The 15,866-nt window shown below is 51.7% G+C and overlaps 1 protein-coding gene across 2 annotated transcripts in view; it reads left to right on the top strand.

Moving 5' to 3' along the window:
- vars1 (valyl-tRNA synthetase 1) overlaps positions 1-15,866 on the top strand; it is a 67,697-nt gene that overhangs the window by 34,903 nt on the left and 16,928 nt on the right. For both annotated transcript variants that reach the window (XM_060851067.1, XM_060851068.1), the window contains exons 18-24: positions 4,735-4,825; positions 6,178-6,283; positions 7,089-7,159; positions 9,044-9,169; positions 11,295-11,399; positions 14,450-14,518; positions 15,234-15,312. In XM_060851067.1, the coding sequence (XP_060707050.1) occupies positions 4,735-4,825; positions 6,178-6,283; positions 7,089-7,159; positions 9,044-9,169; positions 11,295-11,399; positions 14,450-14,518; positions 15,234-15,312 (647 nt within the window). The remainder of the gene's footprint in view (positions 1-4,734; positions 4,826-6,177; positions 6,284-7,088; positions 7,160-9,043; positions 9,170-11,294; positions 11,400-14,449; positions 14,519-15,233; positions 15,313-15,866) is intronic.

Below are 15,866 nucleotides of genomic sequence, written 5' to 3'. Positions count from 1 at the left end.
CCCTTCGGTCCAACCCGTCCATGCCGACCAGATATCCCAACCCAATCTAGTCCCACCTGCCAGTACCCGGCCCATATCCCTCCAAACCCTTCCTATTCATATACCCATCCAAATGCCTTTTAAATGTTGCAATTGTACCAGCCTCCACCACTTCCTCTGGCAGCTCATTCCATACACGTACCACCCTCTGTGTGAAAAAGTTGCCCCTTAGGTCTCTTTTGTATCTTTCCCCTCTCATCCTAAACCTATGCCCCTCTAATTCTGGACTCCCCAACCCCAGAGAAAAGACTTTGTCTATTTATCCTATCCATCCCCCTCATAATTTTGTAAACCTCTATAAGGTCACCCCTCAGCCTCCGACGCTCCAGGGAAAACAGCCCCAGCCTGTTCAGCCTCTCCCTGTAGCTCAGATCCTCCAACCCTGGCAACATCCTTGTAAATCTTTTCTGAACCCTTTCAAGTTTCACAACATCTTTCCGATAGGAAGGAGACCAGAATTGCACGCAATGGCCTAACCAATGTCCTGTACAGCCACAACATGACCTCCCAACTCCTGTACTCAATACTCTGACCAATAAAGGAAAGCATACCAAACGCTGCCTTCACTATCCTATCTCCCTGCAACTCCACTTTCAAGGAGCTATGAACCTGCACTCCAAGGTCTCTTTGTTCAGCAACACTCCCTAGGACCTTACTATTAAGTGTATAAGTCCTGCTAAGATTTGCTTTCCCAAATTGCATTTATCTAAATTAAACTCCATCTGTCACTCGTCAGCCCATTGGCCCATCTGGTCAAGATCCTGTTGTAATCCGAGGTAACCTTTTTCATTGGGACAATACATCCATCCTAGGACAAACCAAACAGAGACATACACGAGAATTCCTAGAAGAAAGGCATTCCAACCGGAACTCTATCAGCAAACACATCGAGTTAGACCCCATCTACCACCCCCTGAGAAATAGAACCGGAAATGACATCACCACAGGAAATGATGTCACCGACCCAAGGAAACCCAAACACATAAATAGAAAGCAGGTCACTAACACCAGTGCTTCATCCGGAGGCTCACTGATGATGTCACTCTCCATGATTAGATTAGATTACTTACAGTGTGGAAACAGGCCCTTCGGCCCAACAAGTCCACACTGACCCGCCGAAGCGCCACTCACCCATACCCCTACATTTGCCTCTTACCTAACACTACGGGCAGTTCAGCATGGCCAATTCACCTGACCCGCACATCTTTGGACTGTGGGAGGAAACCGGAGGAAACCCACACAGACACGGGGAGAATGTGCAAACTCCACACAGTCAGTCACCTGAGGTGGGAATTGAACCCGGGTCTCTGGCGCTGTGAGGCAGCAGTGCTAACCACTGTGCCGCCCACAATGGATACCCAATCCCTCTACACCTCCATCCGCCATGACCAGGGCCTCCAAGCCCTCTGTTTCTTCCTCTCCCAACGTCCCCAACAGTACCCTTCCACCGACACTCTCATTCGTTTGGCCGAACTGGTCCTCACCCTTAACAATTTCTCCTTCGGAGCCTCCCACTTCCACCAGACCAAAGGGGTAGCCATGGGCACACGTATGGCCCTCAGCAATGCCTGTCTCTTTGTTGGCTACGTAGAACAGCCCATCTTCTGTAATTACACCGGCCCCACTCCCCACCTCTTCCTCCGCTACATTGATGACTGCATTGGCGCCACCTCGTGCTCCCGCGAGGAGGTTGAGCAATTCATCAACTTCACCAACACATTCCACCCTGACCTTAAATTTACCCGGACCATCTCTGACACCTCCCTCCCCTTCCTGGACCTCTCCATCTCCATCAATGACGACCGACTCAACACTGACATTTTTAACAAACCTGACTCCCACAGTTACCTGGATACACCTTTTCCCACCCTACCTCCTGCAAAATGCCATCCCGTATTCCCAATTCCTCCACCTCCACCGTATCTGCTCCCAGTTCTACCATAGAACACACCAGATGGCCTCCTCCTTTAGAGACCGCAATTCCCCTTCCCACGTGGTTAAAGATGCCCTCCAACGCATCTCATCCACATCCTGCACCTCCACCCTCACACCCCACCCCTCCAACCGTAACAAAGACAGAACGCCCCTGGTGCTCACCTTCCACCCTACCAACCTTCGCATAAACCAAATCATCCACCTCCAAACGGACCCCGCCACCAGGGATATATTTCCCTCCCCACCCCTTTCCACCTTCCGCAAAGACTGTTCCCTCCGAGACTACCTGGTCAGGTCCATGCCCCCCTACAACCCACCCTTCCATCCTGGCACCTTCCCCTGCCACCGCAGGAACTGTAAAACCTGTGCCCACACCTCCTCCCTCACCTCTATCCAAGGCCCTAAAGGAGCCTTCCACATCCATCAAGGTTTTACCTGCACATCCACCAATATCATTTATTGTATCCGTTACTCCCGATGTGGTCTCCTCTACATTGGGGAGACTGGGCGCCTCCTAGCAGAGCGCTTTAGGGAACATCTTCGGGACACCCGCACCAATCAACCACACCACCCCGTGGCCCAACATTTCAAATCCGCCTCCCACTCTGCCGAGGACATGGAGGTCCTGGGCCTCCTTCACCGCCGCTCCCTCACCACCTGATGCCTGGAAGAAGAACGCCTCATCTTCCACATTGGGACCCTTCAACCCCAGAGCATCAATGTGGACTTCACCAGTTTCCTCATTTCCCCTCCCCCACCTCACCCCAGCTCCAACCTTCCAGCTCAGCACTGTCCCTATGACCTGTCCTACCTGCCTAGCTCCCTTCCCACCTATCCACTCCACCCTCCTCTCTGACCTATTACCTTGACTCCTTCCTCCGTCCACCTATCCCGCTCTCAACTACCTTCTCCCCAGCCCCATCCCCGTCCCTATTTATCTCTCCATCCCCAAGGCTTCCAGCCTTATTCCTGATGAAGGGCTCCTGCCCGAAATGTTGATTCTCCTGCTCCTCGGAGGCTGCCTGACCTGCTGTGCTTTCCCAGCACCACTCTGATCTAGATTCCGATCTCCAGCATCTGCAGTCCTCGCTTTCGCCCAGCGATCACTTCCCCAGCTTCCCCCAGAGTTCTGGGGTACGCCTGATCAGGTCCGAAAACTTTGCTGTGCAATGCACAACCGGACCAGGAGATGGCAATGTTGCACCACAATTGAGCTTGGTTTGACCCAAGGTGTTCAAAATTCCCTGATGTGGAGGACCTGGAGTTGAAACACACACAACATCAGGTTATAGTCCACCAGGTTTATTTGGAAATACTAGCTTTCAGTGCACTGTCCCTTCATCAGGTAACTAGTCACCTAAAGAAGGAATAGCGCTGCAAAAGCTAATACTTGCGAATAAACCCGTTGGACTATAACCTGGTGTTTTGTGATTTTGGACAGAACTCATAAAGACTAAGACATAGAAACTCCACAATGTGGAAGCAGGCCATTCGGCCCATCGAGTCCCCACCGACCATCCAAAAGACCATCCCACCCAAGCACCCTATCTCTGTAACCCTGCAGTTCCCATGGCCAATCTACCTTAAGTTACACATTTTTGGACACCCTGGGACAATTTCCCATGGTCAATCCACCTTAACCCGCACGTGTTTGGACTGTGGGAGGAAACCGGAGCAGCTGGAGTCAACCCACACAGGCACTGGAGCAATATCCAAACTCCCCACAGACGGTACTCGAAGGCTGGAATCGAACCCAGCTCCCTGAGCCACTGTGCTGCCATAGGACACGCCACAAAGAACAAAGACCCCAGAAACCAAGCATTCGGACAATCGTGTCTATATTAGTTTGGACACACAATTTGACTTTGTTTCCAGTGGTATTGGCTCCAAATTGGCGATAATTTAATTATTTTTCATAAATTGCATTAGTCTGTGACCAACTGCACAGGATCAAGGGGAAACCGTATCAACTTATGGTAGAAACTAAGCTACAGGTTTAGCTTCTGCCCCAACAGCTTTGAAAATAATTTATTTCATGGGGGGTGTAGTCACTGGCTGGGCCCAGCATTCATTGGCCCATCCCTAGTTGCCCCTTGAGAAGGTGAGGGTGAATACATGACTGATATTTCACAGGGATTGAGTACCTGTAAAGGATGTTGCTGGGGAATAAGGTTGAATCTTTAGCAGTGCTGTGAATGTATCGAGCCTGTATTCTCCTGGTAAAAGCAGAAGTGAGTGATTTCACTGACTGTATCCCACTGGCAAAAAATAAAACTGTTCCTGAAGCCAGGTTTAATTCTGGAAATGCATTAGTGCAGTGTGACGATCAGCTGGGATCAGGACAGTGCTGTTCTCGGGCTTCAGCTCAGTGTGAAATACCCTCCCAGTCCCACACCCCGTGCTGTGTCTGTGTGAAATACCCTCCCAGTCCCACAGCCCGTGCTGTGTCTGTGTGAAATACCCTCCCAGTCCCACAGCCCGTGCTGTGTCTGTGTGTGAAATACCCTCCCAGTCCCACACCCCGTGCTGTGTCTGTGTGTGAAATACCCTCCCAGTACCTCACCCCGTGCTGTGTCTGAGTGTGAAATACCCTCCCAGTACCTCACCCCGTGCTGTGTCTGTGTGCGAAATACCCTCCCAGTATCTCATCCATGCTGTGTCTGTGTGTGCAATACCCTCCCAGTCCCACACCCCGTGCTGTGTCTGTGTGTGAAATACCCTCCCAGTATCTCATCCATGCTGTGTCTGTGTTCTCCACAGGGATTGGTGTATTTCCCGGCAGCTGTGGTGGGGTCACCGGATCCCAGCCTACTTTGTGACGGTCAACGATCCCAACATTCCGGCTGGAGAGGTGAGGGCCCAATCCCCACCCTCACCCCCATCGTACCCGGACTTAACCCACATGTGGAACCTCAAGACACACAGTCTGTCTCTGTCTCTCTCTCTCTCTGTCTCTCTCTCTCTCTCTCTCTGTGTCTCTCTCTCTCTCTCTCTCCCCACTGCCCTGCACTCTCTCTCTCCCCCCTACCCTGCTCTCTCTCTCTTCCCCTCCCTACCCTGCGCGCGTGCGCTCACTCTCGCTCTCTCTCTCTCTCTCTCTCTCTCTCTCTCTCTCTCTCTCTCTCTTCCCCTCCCTACCCTGCTCTCTCTCTCTCCCTCCCACCCCACTCTCTCTCTCCCCCTCCCACTTTCTTCCCTCAACCCAATCTCTTGCTGCAGGAAGGTCTGTCCCCATTTCCCACCCCCAACCCATTCCTGCTCCGGTGTGGAGACTGTCTGGGAAGGGTGACGGAGTGAGGGACCATCCATCCAGCGGCCTGTTGAGGGCTCCAGGGTATTTTGGGATCAGAGTATTGTTCATGGAAATCACACAGTGTAGGAAGAGGCCATTCGGCCTGACAAGTCCTCACAGCCCCTCTGCAAAGCATCCAACCCAGACCTTTCCCCATCTCCCTACCCTATCCATGTGACCCAGCGTTTCCTGCAGCTAACCCACCCTAACCTACACATCCCTGGACACTATGGGACAATTCCCCGTGGCCAATCCACCCTAACCTACACATCCCTGGACACTATGGGACAATTCCCCGTGGCCAATCCACCCTAACCTACACATCCCTGGACACTATGGGACAACTTCCCATGGCCAATCCACCCTAACCTGCACATCCCTGGGCACTATGGGACAATTCCCCACGGCCAATCCACCCTAACCTGCACATCCCTGGACACAATGGGACAATTCCCCACGGCCAATCCACCCTAACCTGCACATCCCTGGGCACTATGGGACAATTCCCCACGGCCAATCCACCCTAACCTGCACATCCCTGGACACAATGGGACAATTCCCCACGGCCAATCCACCCTAACCTGCACATCCCTGGACACAATGGGACAATTTCCCATGGCCAATCCACCCTAACCTGCACATCTTTGGATTGTGGGAGGAAACTTGAGCACCCGGAGGAAACCCACGCAGACACGGGGAGAATGTGTAAACCCCACACAGTCAGTCACCCGAGGGTGGGATTTAACTCCGTGGCGCTGTGAGGCAGCTGTATTAACCATTGAGTCACCATAGCCAAGGTTGGAATTGAACCCAGGGGGTGGGGAGGAAGGGAGTGGGGGTGGGGGCTGGTTGTAAAGCAGACCAGGGTTGCCGTGACTTAATCTGTTTACCCCCACCCCTTTACCACCCAGGACGCAGACGGCAATTACTGGGTGAGCGGGCAGACAGAGGACATCGCCAGGGAGAAAGCAGCAAGGAAATTTAACGTCTCGCCAGATCAGATCTCGCTCCGTCAAGGTACAGGGAGCCTGGCTGTGGTGGGGTGGGGAGGGGAGTGGGTATGTGTGTGTGTGACGGGAGATCTGGGGTGCTCATGGCTTCGGTTGTCCTGGTGTGGTGCAGCTCTGAGCAGAGCGTTGTGGTCGATTTGCTAAGCCTGCCCTTTGTGGTTTTATAACATCTCAATTCCCTGTGGAACCACAGAAGGTGGGTGAGGTACTGAACAAATATTTCGCATAAAGGTGGATAAATCCCCAGGACCTGATCAGGTGTACCCGAGAACTCTGTGGGAAGCTAGAGAAGTGATTGCTGGGCCCCTTGCTGAGATATTTGTATCATCGATAGTCACAGGTGAGGTGCCGGAAGACTGGAGGCTGGCTAACGTGGTGCCACTGAATAGGCCGGGATTGTTTTCCCTGGAGCGTCAGAGATGGAGGCTTATAAAATTATGAGGGGCATGGATAGGGTAAATAGACAAGGTCTTTTCCCTGGGGCCGGGGAGTCCAGAACTCAAGGGCATAGGTTTAGGGTGAGAGGGGAAAGATATAAAAGGGGCAACATTTTCACACAGAGGGTGGTACTTGTATGGAATGAGCTGCCAGAGGAAGTGGAGGAGGCTGGTACAATTACAACATTTAAGAGGCATTTGGATGTGTATACGAATAGGAAGGGTTTGGAGGGATATGGGCCGGGTGCTGGCAGGTGGGACTAGATTGGGTTGGGATATCTGGTCAGCATGGACGGGTTGGGCCGAAGGGTCTGCTTCCATTGTGTATGATGCTATGACCTTGTGTTTACCACGCTCAAACGCTCTGTCTTCCAGATGAGGATGTCCTGGATACCTGGTTCTCTTCCGGATTGTTCCCATTCTCCATCTTTGGGTGGCCAGATGAGGTGAGTGAGTTTACATTTTGAAATAAGAGGTGTAATTGGGGATTGAAGGTGCATATCGGGAGCTGTCACCAAGCAGTAGCACGTCTGCCCCAGATCGGTTATTTCAGGCCCTGGCATCCCCCTCCCTCTCACAGAGCCACCTTTTACCCTCACTCCAAACATCAAACTGCACCCGGTCCTGATGGAAGCTCACCGTCCTGGACCGTTAACTCTGAGTCTCCTTCCCTCCTCCCCCACCGTCTCCCCTCCTCCTCCGTCTCCCCTCTGCCCCCCCCCCCGTCTCCCCTCTGCCCCCCCCATCTCCCCTCTTCCTCACCACTCCATCTCCCCTCTTCCCTCCCTGTCTCCCGTCCTCCTCCCCCCCCCCGTCTCCCCTCCTCCTCCCCCCTGTCTGCCCTCCTCCCCCCACCCCCCCGTCTCCCCTCCACCCCCCCGTCTCCCCTCCCCGTCTCCCTCTCCCTCTATATTTGTTGAGTCTTTTCTATTTTTATTTGGGAACTGGTTCTGAGCAGGGAGGTCAATCTCTGGAGTGCACCAATCGCTCACAGTTACTGCACAGTTCCGATGGGCGACGGAGATACAGTCTTTATTTCAGAAGTGTTGGGCTTTCAATGGACAGGCAAACTGTTGCTCAGTTAGACACACAATCACATTAGCTACAACAGCAGGTCAGAGACTGGGAATCCTGCAGCGAGTACCTCCCCCCGCCCCCCACCCCCAACTCTCTAAAGCCCTGTCGCACCATCAACAAGGCACACATCAGGAGGGTGAGGGAATACTCCCCACTTGCCCCGGATGGGGGCAGCTCCAACAACACTCAAGCTCATCACCATCCAGGGACAACGCAGCCCCCACTTGATTGGCACCACATCCACAAACATCCCCTCCTTCTCAAGGGGGGCAACTAGAGACAGGGGCAGTAAATGCAGCTCGCCCCCACCTTCTCAAGGGGGGGCAACTAGGGACAGGGCAGTAAATGCAGCTCACCCCCACCTTCTCAAGGGGGGCAACTAGGGATAGGGCAGTAAATGCAGCTCACCCCCACCTTCTCAAGGGGGGCAACTAGGGACAGGGCAGTAAATGCAGCTCACCCCCACCTTCTCAAGGGGGGCAACTAGGGATAGGGCAGTAAATGCAGCTCGCCCCCACCTTCTCAAGGGGGGCAACTAGGGATAGGGCAGTAAATGCAGCTCGCCCCCCACCTTCTCAAGGGGGGCAACTAGGGACAGGGCAGTAAATGCAGCTCACCCCCACCTTCTCAAGGGGGGCAACTAGGGATAGGGCAGTAAATGCAGCTCGCCCCCTCCTTCTCAAGGGGAGCAACTAGGGATAGGGCAGTAAATGCAGCTCGCCCCCACCTTCTCAGGGGGACAACTAGGGACAGGGCAGTAAATGCAGCTCGCCCCCTCCTCAAGGGGGGCAACTAGGGATAGGGCAGTAAATGCAGCTCGCCCCCACCTTCTCGGGGGGGGCAACTAGGGACAGGGCAGTAAATGCAGCTCGCCCCCTCCTTCTCAAGGGGGGCAACTAGGGACAGGGCAGTAACTAGGGACTGCCCTGTCCCTAGTTGCCCCCCTTGAGAAGGTGGGGGTGAGCTGCCTTCTTGAACCGCTGCAGTCCATGTGCTGTGGGCAGACCCACAATGTCCCTTAGGGAGGGAATTCCAGGATTTTGTCTCCAAAAGGGAGAAGGGGACGGATAGATGAGCAGAGGGCCGCGGAGGGTGAGGGGTGATGATGAGGTGGTGGGGCTGACTCCAAGACGGTGTGTGATTACAGATCGATGTTCCATGCCTGAAATTGTGTGTGTGTGTGTGTGTGTGTGTGTGTGTGTGTGTGTGTGCACGTTTGCAGAGTAACACTAACTGGAGCTTCCTTCCTGCAGACTGAGGACCTGAAAGCCTTCTACCCAGGCACACTGCTGGAGACGGGCCACGACATCCTGTTCTTCTGGGTGGCCAGGATGGTGATGCTGGGCTTAAAGCTGACCGGGAAGCTACCTTTCCAGGAGGTAAGGTGACTCCTTCCCCCTCAGCGCCCAGTGTTACTGAGCCTCTGTACAGTGTGGGTGACTCCTTCCCCCTCAGGGCCCAGTGTTACTGGCCCTCTGTACAGTGTGGGTGACTCCTTCCCCCTCACCGCCCAGTGTTACTGAGCCTCTGTACAGTGTGGGTGACTCCTTCCCCCTCACCGCCCAGTGTTACTGGCCCTCTGTACAGTGTGGGTGACTCCTTCCCCCTCACCGCCCAGTGTTACTGAGCCTCTGTACAGTGTGGGTGACTCCTTCCCCCTCACCGCCCAGTGTTACTGGTCCTCTGTACAGTGTGGGTGACTCCTTCCCCCTCACCGCCCAGTGTTACTGGCCCTCTGTACAGTGTGGGTGACTCCTTCCCCCTCACCGCCCAGTGTTACTGGCCCTCTGTACAGTGTGGGTGACTCCTTCCCCCTCACCGCCCAGTGTTACTGGCCCTCTGTACAGTGTGGGTGACTCCTTCCCCCTCACCGCCCAGTGTTACTGAGCCTCTGTACAGTGTGGGTGACTCCTTCCCCCTCACCGCCCAGTGTTACTGGTCCTCTGTACAGTGTGGGTGACTCCTTCCCCCTCACCGCCCAGTGTTACTGAGCCTCTGTACAGTGTGGGTGACTCCTTCCCCCTCACCGCCCAGTGTTACTGAGCCTCTGTACAGTGTGGGTGACTCCTTCCCCCTCACCACCCAGTGTTACTGGCCCTCTGTACAGTGTGGGTGACTCCTTCCCCCTCACCGCCCAGTGTTACTGGCCCTCTGTACAGTGTGGGTGACTCCTTCCCCTTGTTTACCTTTGTTGGTCAGAGTGTGGAATATACGAGTTGGGAGGTCATGTTCCAGCTGGGCAGGACTTGGTTAGGCCACTTTTGGAATATTGTGTGCAATTTTGCGCTCCCTCCTAACGGAAAGATGTTGTGAAACTTGAACGGGTGCAGAACACGTTTACAAGGATGGTGCCAGGGTTGGGAGGGTTTGAGCCACAGGGACAGGCTGAACAGGCTGGGGCTTTTTTTCCCTGGAGCATCGGAGGCTGAGGGGGTGACCTTTTTGAGTTTTTTAAAATCATGCGGGGCACGGATAGGGTAACTAGACAAGATTGTTTCCCCAGCGTGGGGGATCCAGAGGTCATAGGTTTAGGGTGAGAGGGGAAAAATTTAAAAGGGATCTGAAGGGTAACTTTTTTACCTGAAGGCTGGTGCCTGTATGGAATGAGCTGCCAAAAGACGTGGTGGGGAGGCTGGTATAATTACAACATTTAAAAGGCACCTTGATAGGTATATACAGAAGAACCTCGATTATCCGAACCAGATGGGCAGGCACTATTTAGTTCGGATTATTGATTATTCGAATAATTGATTTGCTGTTAAACAAGGGAAGCCTTACTGATCTACTGCTGTGCTCTGTCGGAGAGTTTATTTAAATCTATAATTTTGATGAGTCTGCTATTTAAACACACTAATCTTTGCACTCTGCAAATTGCAGGTTAATCTGTGAAAGACTAAGGCCTTACCGTCACATAAATATTTGAAACCCCAGCATTACCCAAGGTCCCGAACAGCTTCTACAATCACAGGAGCATTTGTCCATTTCTGGGAACTCAGTGTCATGGCAGACAAACAGAAGTACGCACTCACGCACGGGTTCACTTTCTCTGCTGTGTTTTTCATGAACGGCCCTTAAAAGTGACGGGAATAAGGCAGTTACTTCCACACAGGGCTGTGTCGCTAACACTTAAGATAAAAAAGATCCAGTTGTTGATGTTTGAGGTGCTCGTGTTCCTTTGTTTTTGCGAGTGTTTTCACAGGTTCTTCAGTAAGGGTAATACAGACACACTGACCTCTAATGTAACAGAGGCAAGTATCCTTCCATCTGAAGGACCTTCAGATCTTCTGCGGATAATCCGAAATTCGGATAATTGATATTCAGATAATTGAGGTTCCTCTGAAGATAGGAAGGGTTTAGAGGGATATGGGCCAGGTGCTGTTAAATGGGCCTAGATGAGTTTAGGATATCTGGTCAACATAGACAGGTTGAGCCGAGGAGTCTGTTTCCATGCTGTCTGACTGCGTTGTACTGATTCTCGTCTCTCTCCTGTGCCGATCCCCTCAGGTTTACCTCCATGCCATCGTTCGGGATGCTCATGGCCGCAAGATGAGCAAATCTCTCGGCAACGTCATTGACCCCCTCGATGTGATCTTCGGCATCACGCTGGAGGTGAGACCCTACTGGAGGATGTGGGCTATCTCCTTGCTCAGCCCCGCTGGCTGCTCACTGTAGTGGGTTACCAAATGGACTGGCCCATCGGCAGGAGCTACTGCTCTGGGATGGGAGGCCACCCTGACTGAATGGAGCAGGGACGGCATTGGTCTCGGGTGGCAACGTGAAATGACCGACAGTGACTTGATCATCTGTTTCACGTCTCGGTCGGTTTTCTTTCTGCTTGCAGTCAGTGGGGAAACGAAACCAGGTGAAGTATGTGACTGTATTTCAATGAAATGGTGTTCAGGAGGAATCATCCTGTGTTAGCGGATCTCACTGCACCCAATGGCGGGCCCTGTTCCTGTATGTGATAGGAGCAGGAATGGATTCCCTCCTTCAGGAATGGTGCATCTGGTCGTCTTGATCAGCTGATCCAGCAAAGATAAGCGATGGGAAATTCCTTCACTCGGAGAGTTCTGCGTCTCTGGAATTCTCTGCCTCTGGGGTGGAGTGTCATGGACCAGATCAGAGTCCCTCAAAATATTTTATGAAGGTAGCCTCAACCCTAACTTTTTCTTTCTTTTAAGGGAAATGCAATTTGACTGGTCAAACTATTCAATATTAAGCAAAACACTATTTATTTCAACACTGTAATTAAAATACAACCATAGAAACAGGAACTTAGAATAACCAAACTCAACTGGAAAACTTAACAGAATAGTAAACACAGTAACTATTACTAATTAAGTGTTCCAAAATAGTAACATCCCATAAACACACCCCTTGGTGTAAGTCAGGTGAATTGGCCATGCTAAATTGCCCATAGTGTTAGCTGCATTAGTCAGTGGTTACTGTAGGTAGGGGAAATGGGTCTGGGTGGGTTACTCTTCAGAGGGTTGGTGTGGACTTGTTGGGCTGAAGGGCTTATTCCATACTGTGGGGAATCTGCCCTAGTCTAGTCTTGGCAAAAGGCAAATTCAGAAAGACAGATTTTGTCTCGCGTATAATCCAGAAGCTGAGGAAGGGAACCCACAACTCAAGATCCTGGTTCTGTCAGAGATGACCTCGCCCAGCCAGGCTGCTTCTATTGTTCCAACTTTTTTAAAAAGTCCCAAGGCATCTCAAGCTGTTTACTCGAGTGGCTCTGTATACATTGCTCATCATGTCTGCTTTAAAATGTCCCTTCAATGAAAAAAGAACAAAATCCACCTCTTAAAGTCCCAGCATGTCACAGGAGGGAGGGCAGAATGCCGTCAATACTTTGCTGTTACATATATTTATCCCTGGGACAGATGGATAGTTGAGGAGGCAGCAGGATAGTGGTGTGGAAGGTGAGCGTATCGATGGGAGGAGGAGATTACTTTCCTGCTGCCACTATTTCCTGTGTTTCTGGATTCCACTTTCTCAACGGATCCCCTGCCCACATTGTCACTGCATCTGTCTGTCTTAACGACTGAGCTTCCAGGGGATTCTGAGACAGAGAATTCCGAAGATCCGCTATTCTCTATATGAAACGATTTCTCCTCGCACTGATCCAAATGACCAGCACCTCGCCTCGGGCTAATGAGCCTTCGACGGGAGACCCTTGCCAGTGACGACAGGTTACAAACTGAGACACTGTCAGAGAGATCTGCACCTTCAAAATTATTAACTCTGACACATAGAAACGTCGGAGGGTATTGGGAAGTAACCGGGTGTGTGTGTGTGTTTATAAATACTCTCCAATCAACCACCTCAGAGACAGTTCCAATGTAGAAAGCTCTGGAGCGGGTGGGCCTTGGACTCAGACCTCCTGTCTCAGAGACAAGGACACAATCACTATACATCTTGTATTTGTTTGTACATTTTTATTCACCTGTTTTTCCAGTTGGGCCATTCAGAGATGTTGTTGCTCACCAGTGTGCCAAAACTGTTCCTTGTATCTGGATCTGTAATCATAGGATCCCTACAGTGTGGACGCAGGCCATTCAGCCCATTGAGTCCACACAAACCCTTCGAAGAGCATCCTAACCCCCTACCCTAGCATTTTATCCTTGCATTTCCCGTGGCCAATTCACCCTAACCTGCACATCCCTGGGCACTATGGGACAATTTCCCATGGCCAATCCACCCTAACCTGCACATCCCTGGGCACTATGGGACAATTTCCCATGGCCAATCCACCCTAACCTGCACATCCCTGGGCACTATGGGACAATTTCCCATGGCCAATCCACCCTATCCTGCACATCCCTGGGCACTATGGGACAATTTCCCATGGCCAATCCACCCTAACCTGCACATCCCTGGACACTATGGGACAATTCCCCATGGCCAATCCACCCTAACCTGCACATCCCTGGACACTATGGGACAATTCCCCATGGCCAATCCACCCTAACCTGCACATCCCTGGACACTATGGGACAATTTCCCATGGCCAATCCACCCTAACCTGCACATTCCTGGGCACTATGGGACAATTTCCCATGGCCAATCCACCCTAACGTGCACATCCCTGGGCACTATGGGACAATTTCCCATGGCCAATCCACCTTAACGTGCACATCCCTGGACACTATAGGACAATTTCCCATGGCCAATCCACTCTAACCTGCACATCCCTGTGCACTAAGGGATAATTCCCCATGGCCAATCCACCCTAACCTGCACATCCCTGGGCACTATGGGACAATTTCCCATGGCCAATCCACCCTAACCTACACATCCCTGGGCACTATGGGACAGTTTCCCATGGCCAATCCACCCTAACCTGCACATCCCTGGGCACTATGGGACAATTTCCCATGGCCAATCCACCCTGACCTAAACACCTTTGGACTGTGGGAGGAAACCGGAGCACCCGGACTTGACCCAGGCTGACATGGGGAGAATGTGCAGACTCCACACAGTCACCCGAGGATGGGATCGAACCCGGGTCCCTGGCACCGTGAGGCAGCAGTGCTAACCACAGTGATTAGTACCTGAAGGTATCAGGCCTGTTATTTAAGGCCCTGCTTTGTCAGAGAGCAGGCAGCCCTCATGTGCCCACAGTCGCTTATTTGCTTGTGTTTGTGTTTCGACAGGGTCTGCACGCACAGCTACTGGACAGTAACTTGGACCCCATCGAGATCGAGCGAGCCAAGGCGGGTCAGGTAAAGACACTGGAGAGTTACACAACTCTCTCTCTTTCTCTCTCTCTCCTTCTGTCTGTCAGGAGCAGAGACTATGTGCAGCTTACTACCACGAGGAGTGGGGAAATGAACAACATAAGCACGTTTACGGGGAAGTTCAACAGAGAAAGGGTGTACTGACTCGCCCAAACAACTCGCTGGTGACGTTTATAGACGTTGTACTGTTACATCTCCCTCGCCACCTAATACGCCTCGCGTGCACAGTTTTCTGCCCGTGGTCAGCACGCTCACACCTCCTGAGACCGGAGGTCCTGAGTTCAAGTCTTCCTTTAGTTTGACCCTCCCAGCGCGGGGCTGAGGGAGTGTATCACTGTCAGAGATACCATCGTTCAGATCAGACATTAAACTCAGGCCCTTTCTTACCTCCCACCTTCAGGTGGATGCATAGGCCCCAAAGCCATCCTTTCAAACCAGTGAGTTGGAGTAACCCTCTTTGTTCTGGCCAATGTCAGCTGATATCACATTAGTAGAAAGTGATGGGAGTTTCCTCTGTCCAAATTGGCAGGGGTAACATTTTGTACATTACAGCAGTCACTAAACTGCATTGGCTGTAAAGCATTTGGGGGGGGGTGGTGTGCTGATTAGAGAAAGGAGCTATATAAATGCAAGTCTGCCTCTCGTGTGTGACCATCCAGGACTTGAATCTCACCTTTTATCTTTTGGTTTTGCCTGTCAGAAATCTGATTATCCGGTTGGAATTCCCGAATGTGGGACTGACGCCCTGCGATTTGCTCTATGTGCCTACACGTCCCAAGGTAATGCGACATGGAATTTTTCAGCTCCATCAGTTTTCCCATTTCCGTTTGGGTCTTTCCTGTAACGTAGCAGTGACTTGGTTATTTGGGAGTGAGGCAGCTGATTCCAGCATGGTTACTGGGTGCAAAAACTGAGTTTTACAAAAAAAAAAGACACATGCTGGCAACTGTATACTTGTAGAAACTCTTACTATTAGTTTTTATATCTCTAACTAGCTTTCTGACATTTGTCCCTTTATTTAAAGTCCTCCTTTAGGCTGATGTTATGAACTAGCAATCTCCCAACTGACCACTAATCTTTACAGATTTCTTTCGGTTTGATGTTATCCTTAACCACCTCCTCTAATCACCGATGATTCATCTTTCTCTAAGTTCTTCATGAGAACTTATGTTGAAGCTGTACAGGACATTGGTGAGGCCTCTTCTGGATTAGTGTCCAGTTTTGGTCACCCAGTCGGAGGAACACAGAACATTCCAGCGCAGTACAGGGTCTTCAGTCCTCGATGTTGGGCCAACATATGGAACCAATCTGAAAGCCATCTAACCTACACTAT

The sequence above is a fragment of the Hemiscyllium ocellatum genome, chromosome 35 (genome assembly GCF_020745735.1).
Source record: "Hemiscyllium ocellatum isolate sHemOce1 chromosome 35, sHemOce1.pat.X.cur, whole genome shotgun sequence".
NCBI lineage: Eukaryota > Metazoa > Chordata > Chondrichthyes > Orectolobiformes > Hemiscylliidae > Hemiscyllium > Hemiscyllium ocellatum.
This window is presented reverse-complemented; position numbering and strand designations above follow the sequence as displayed.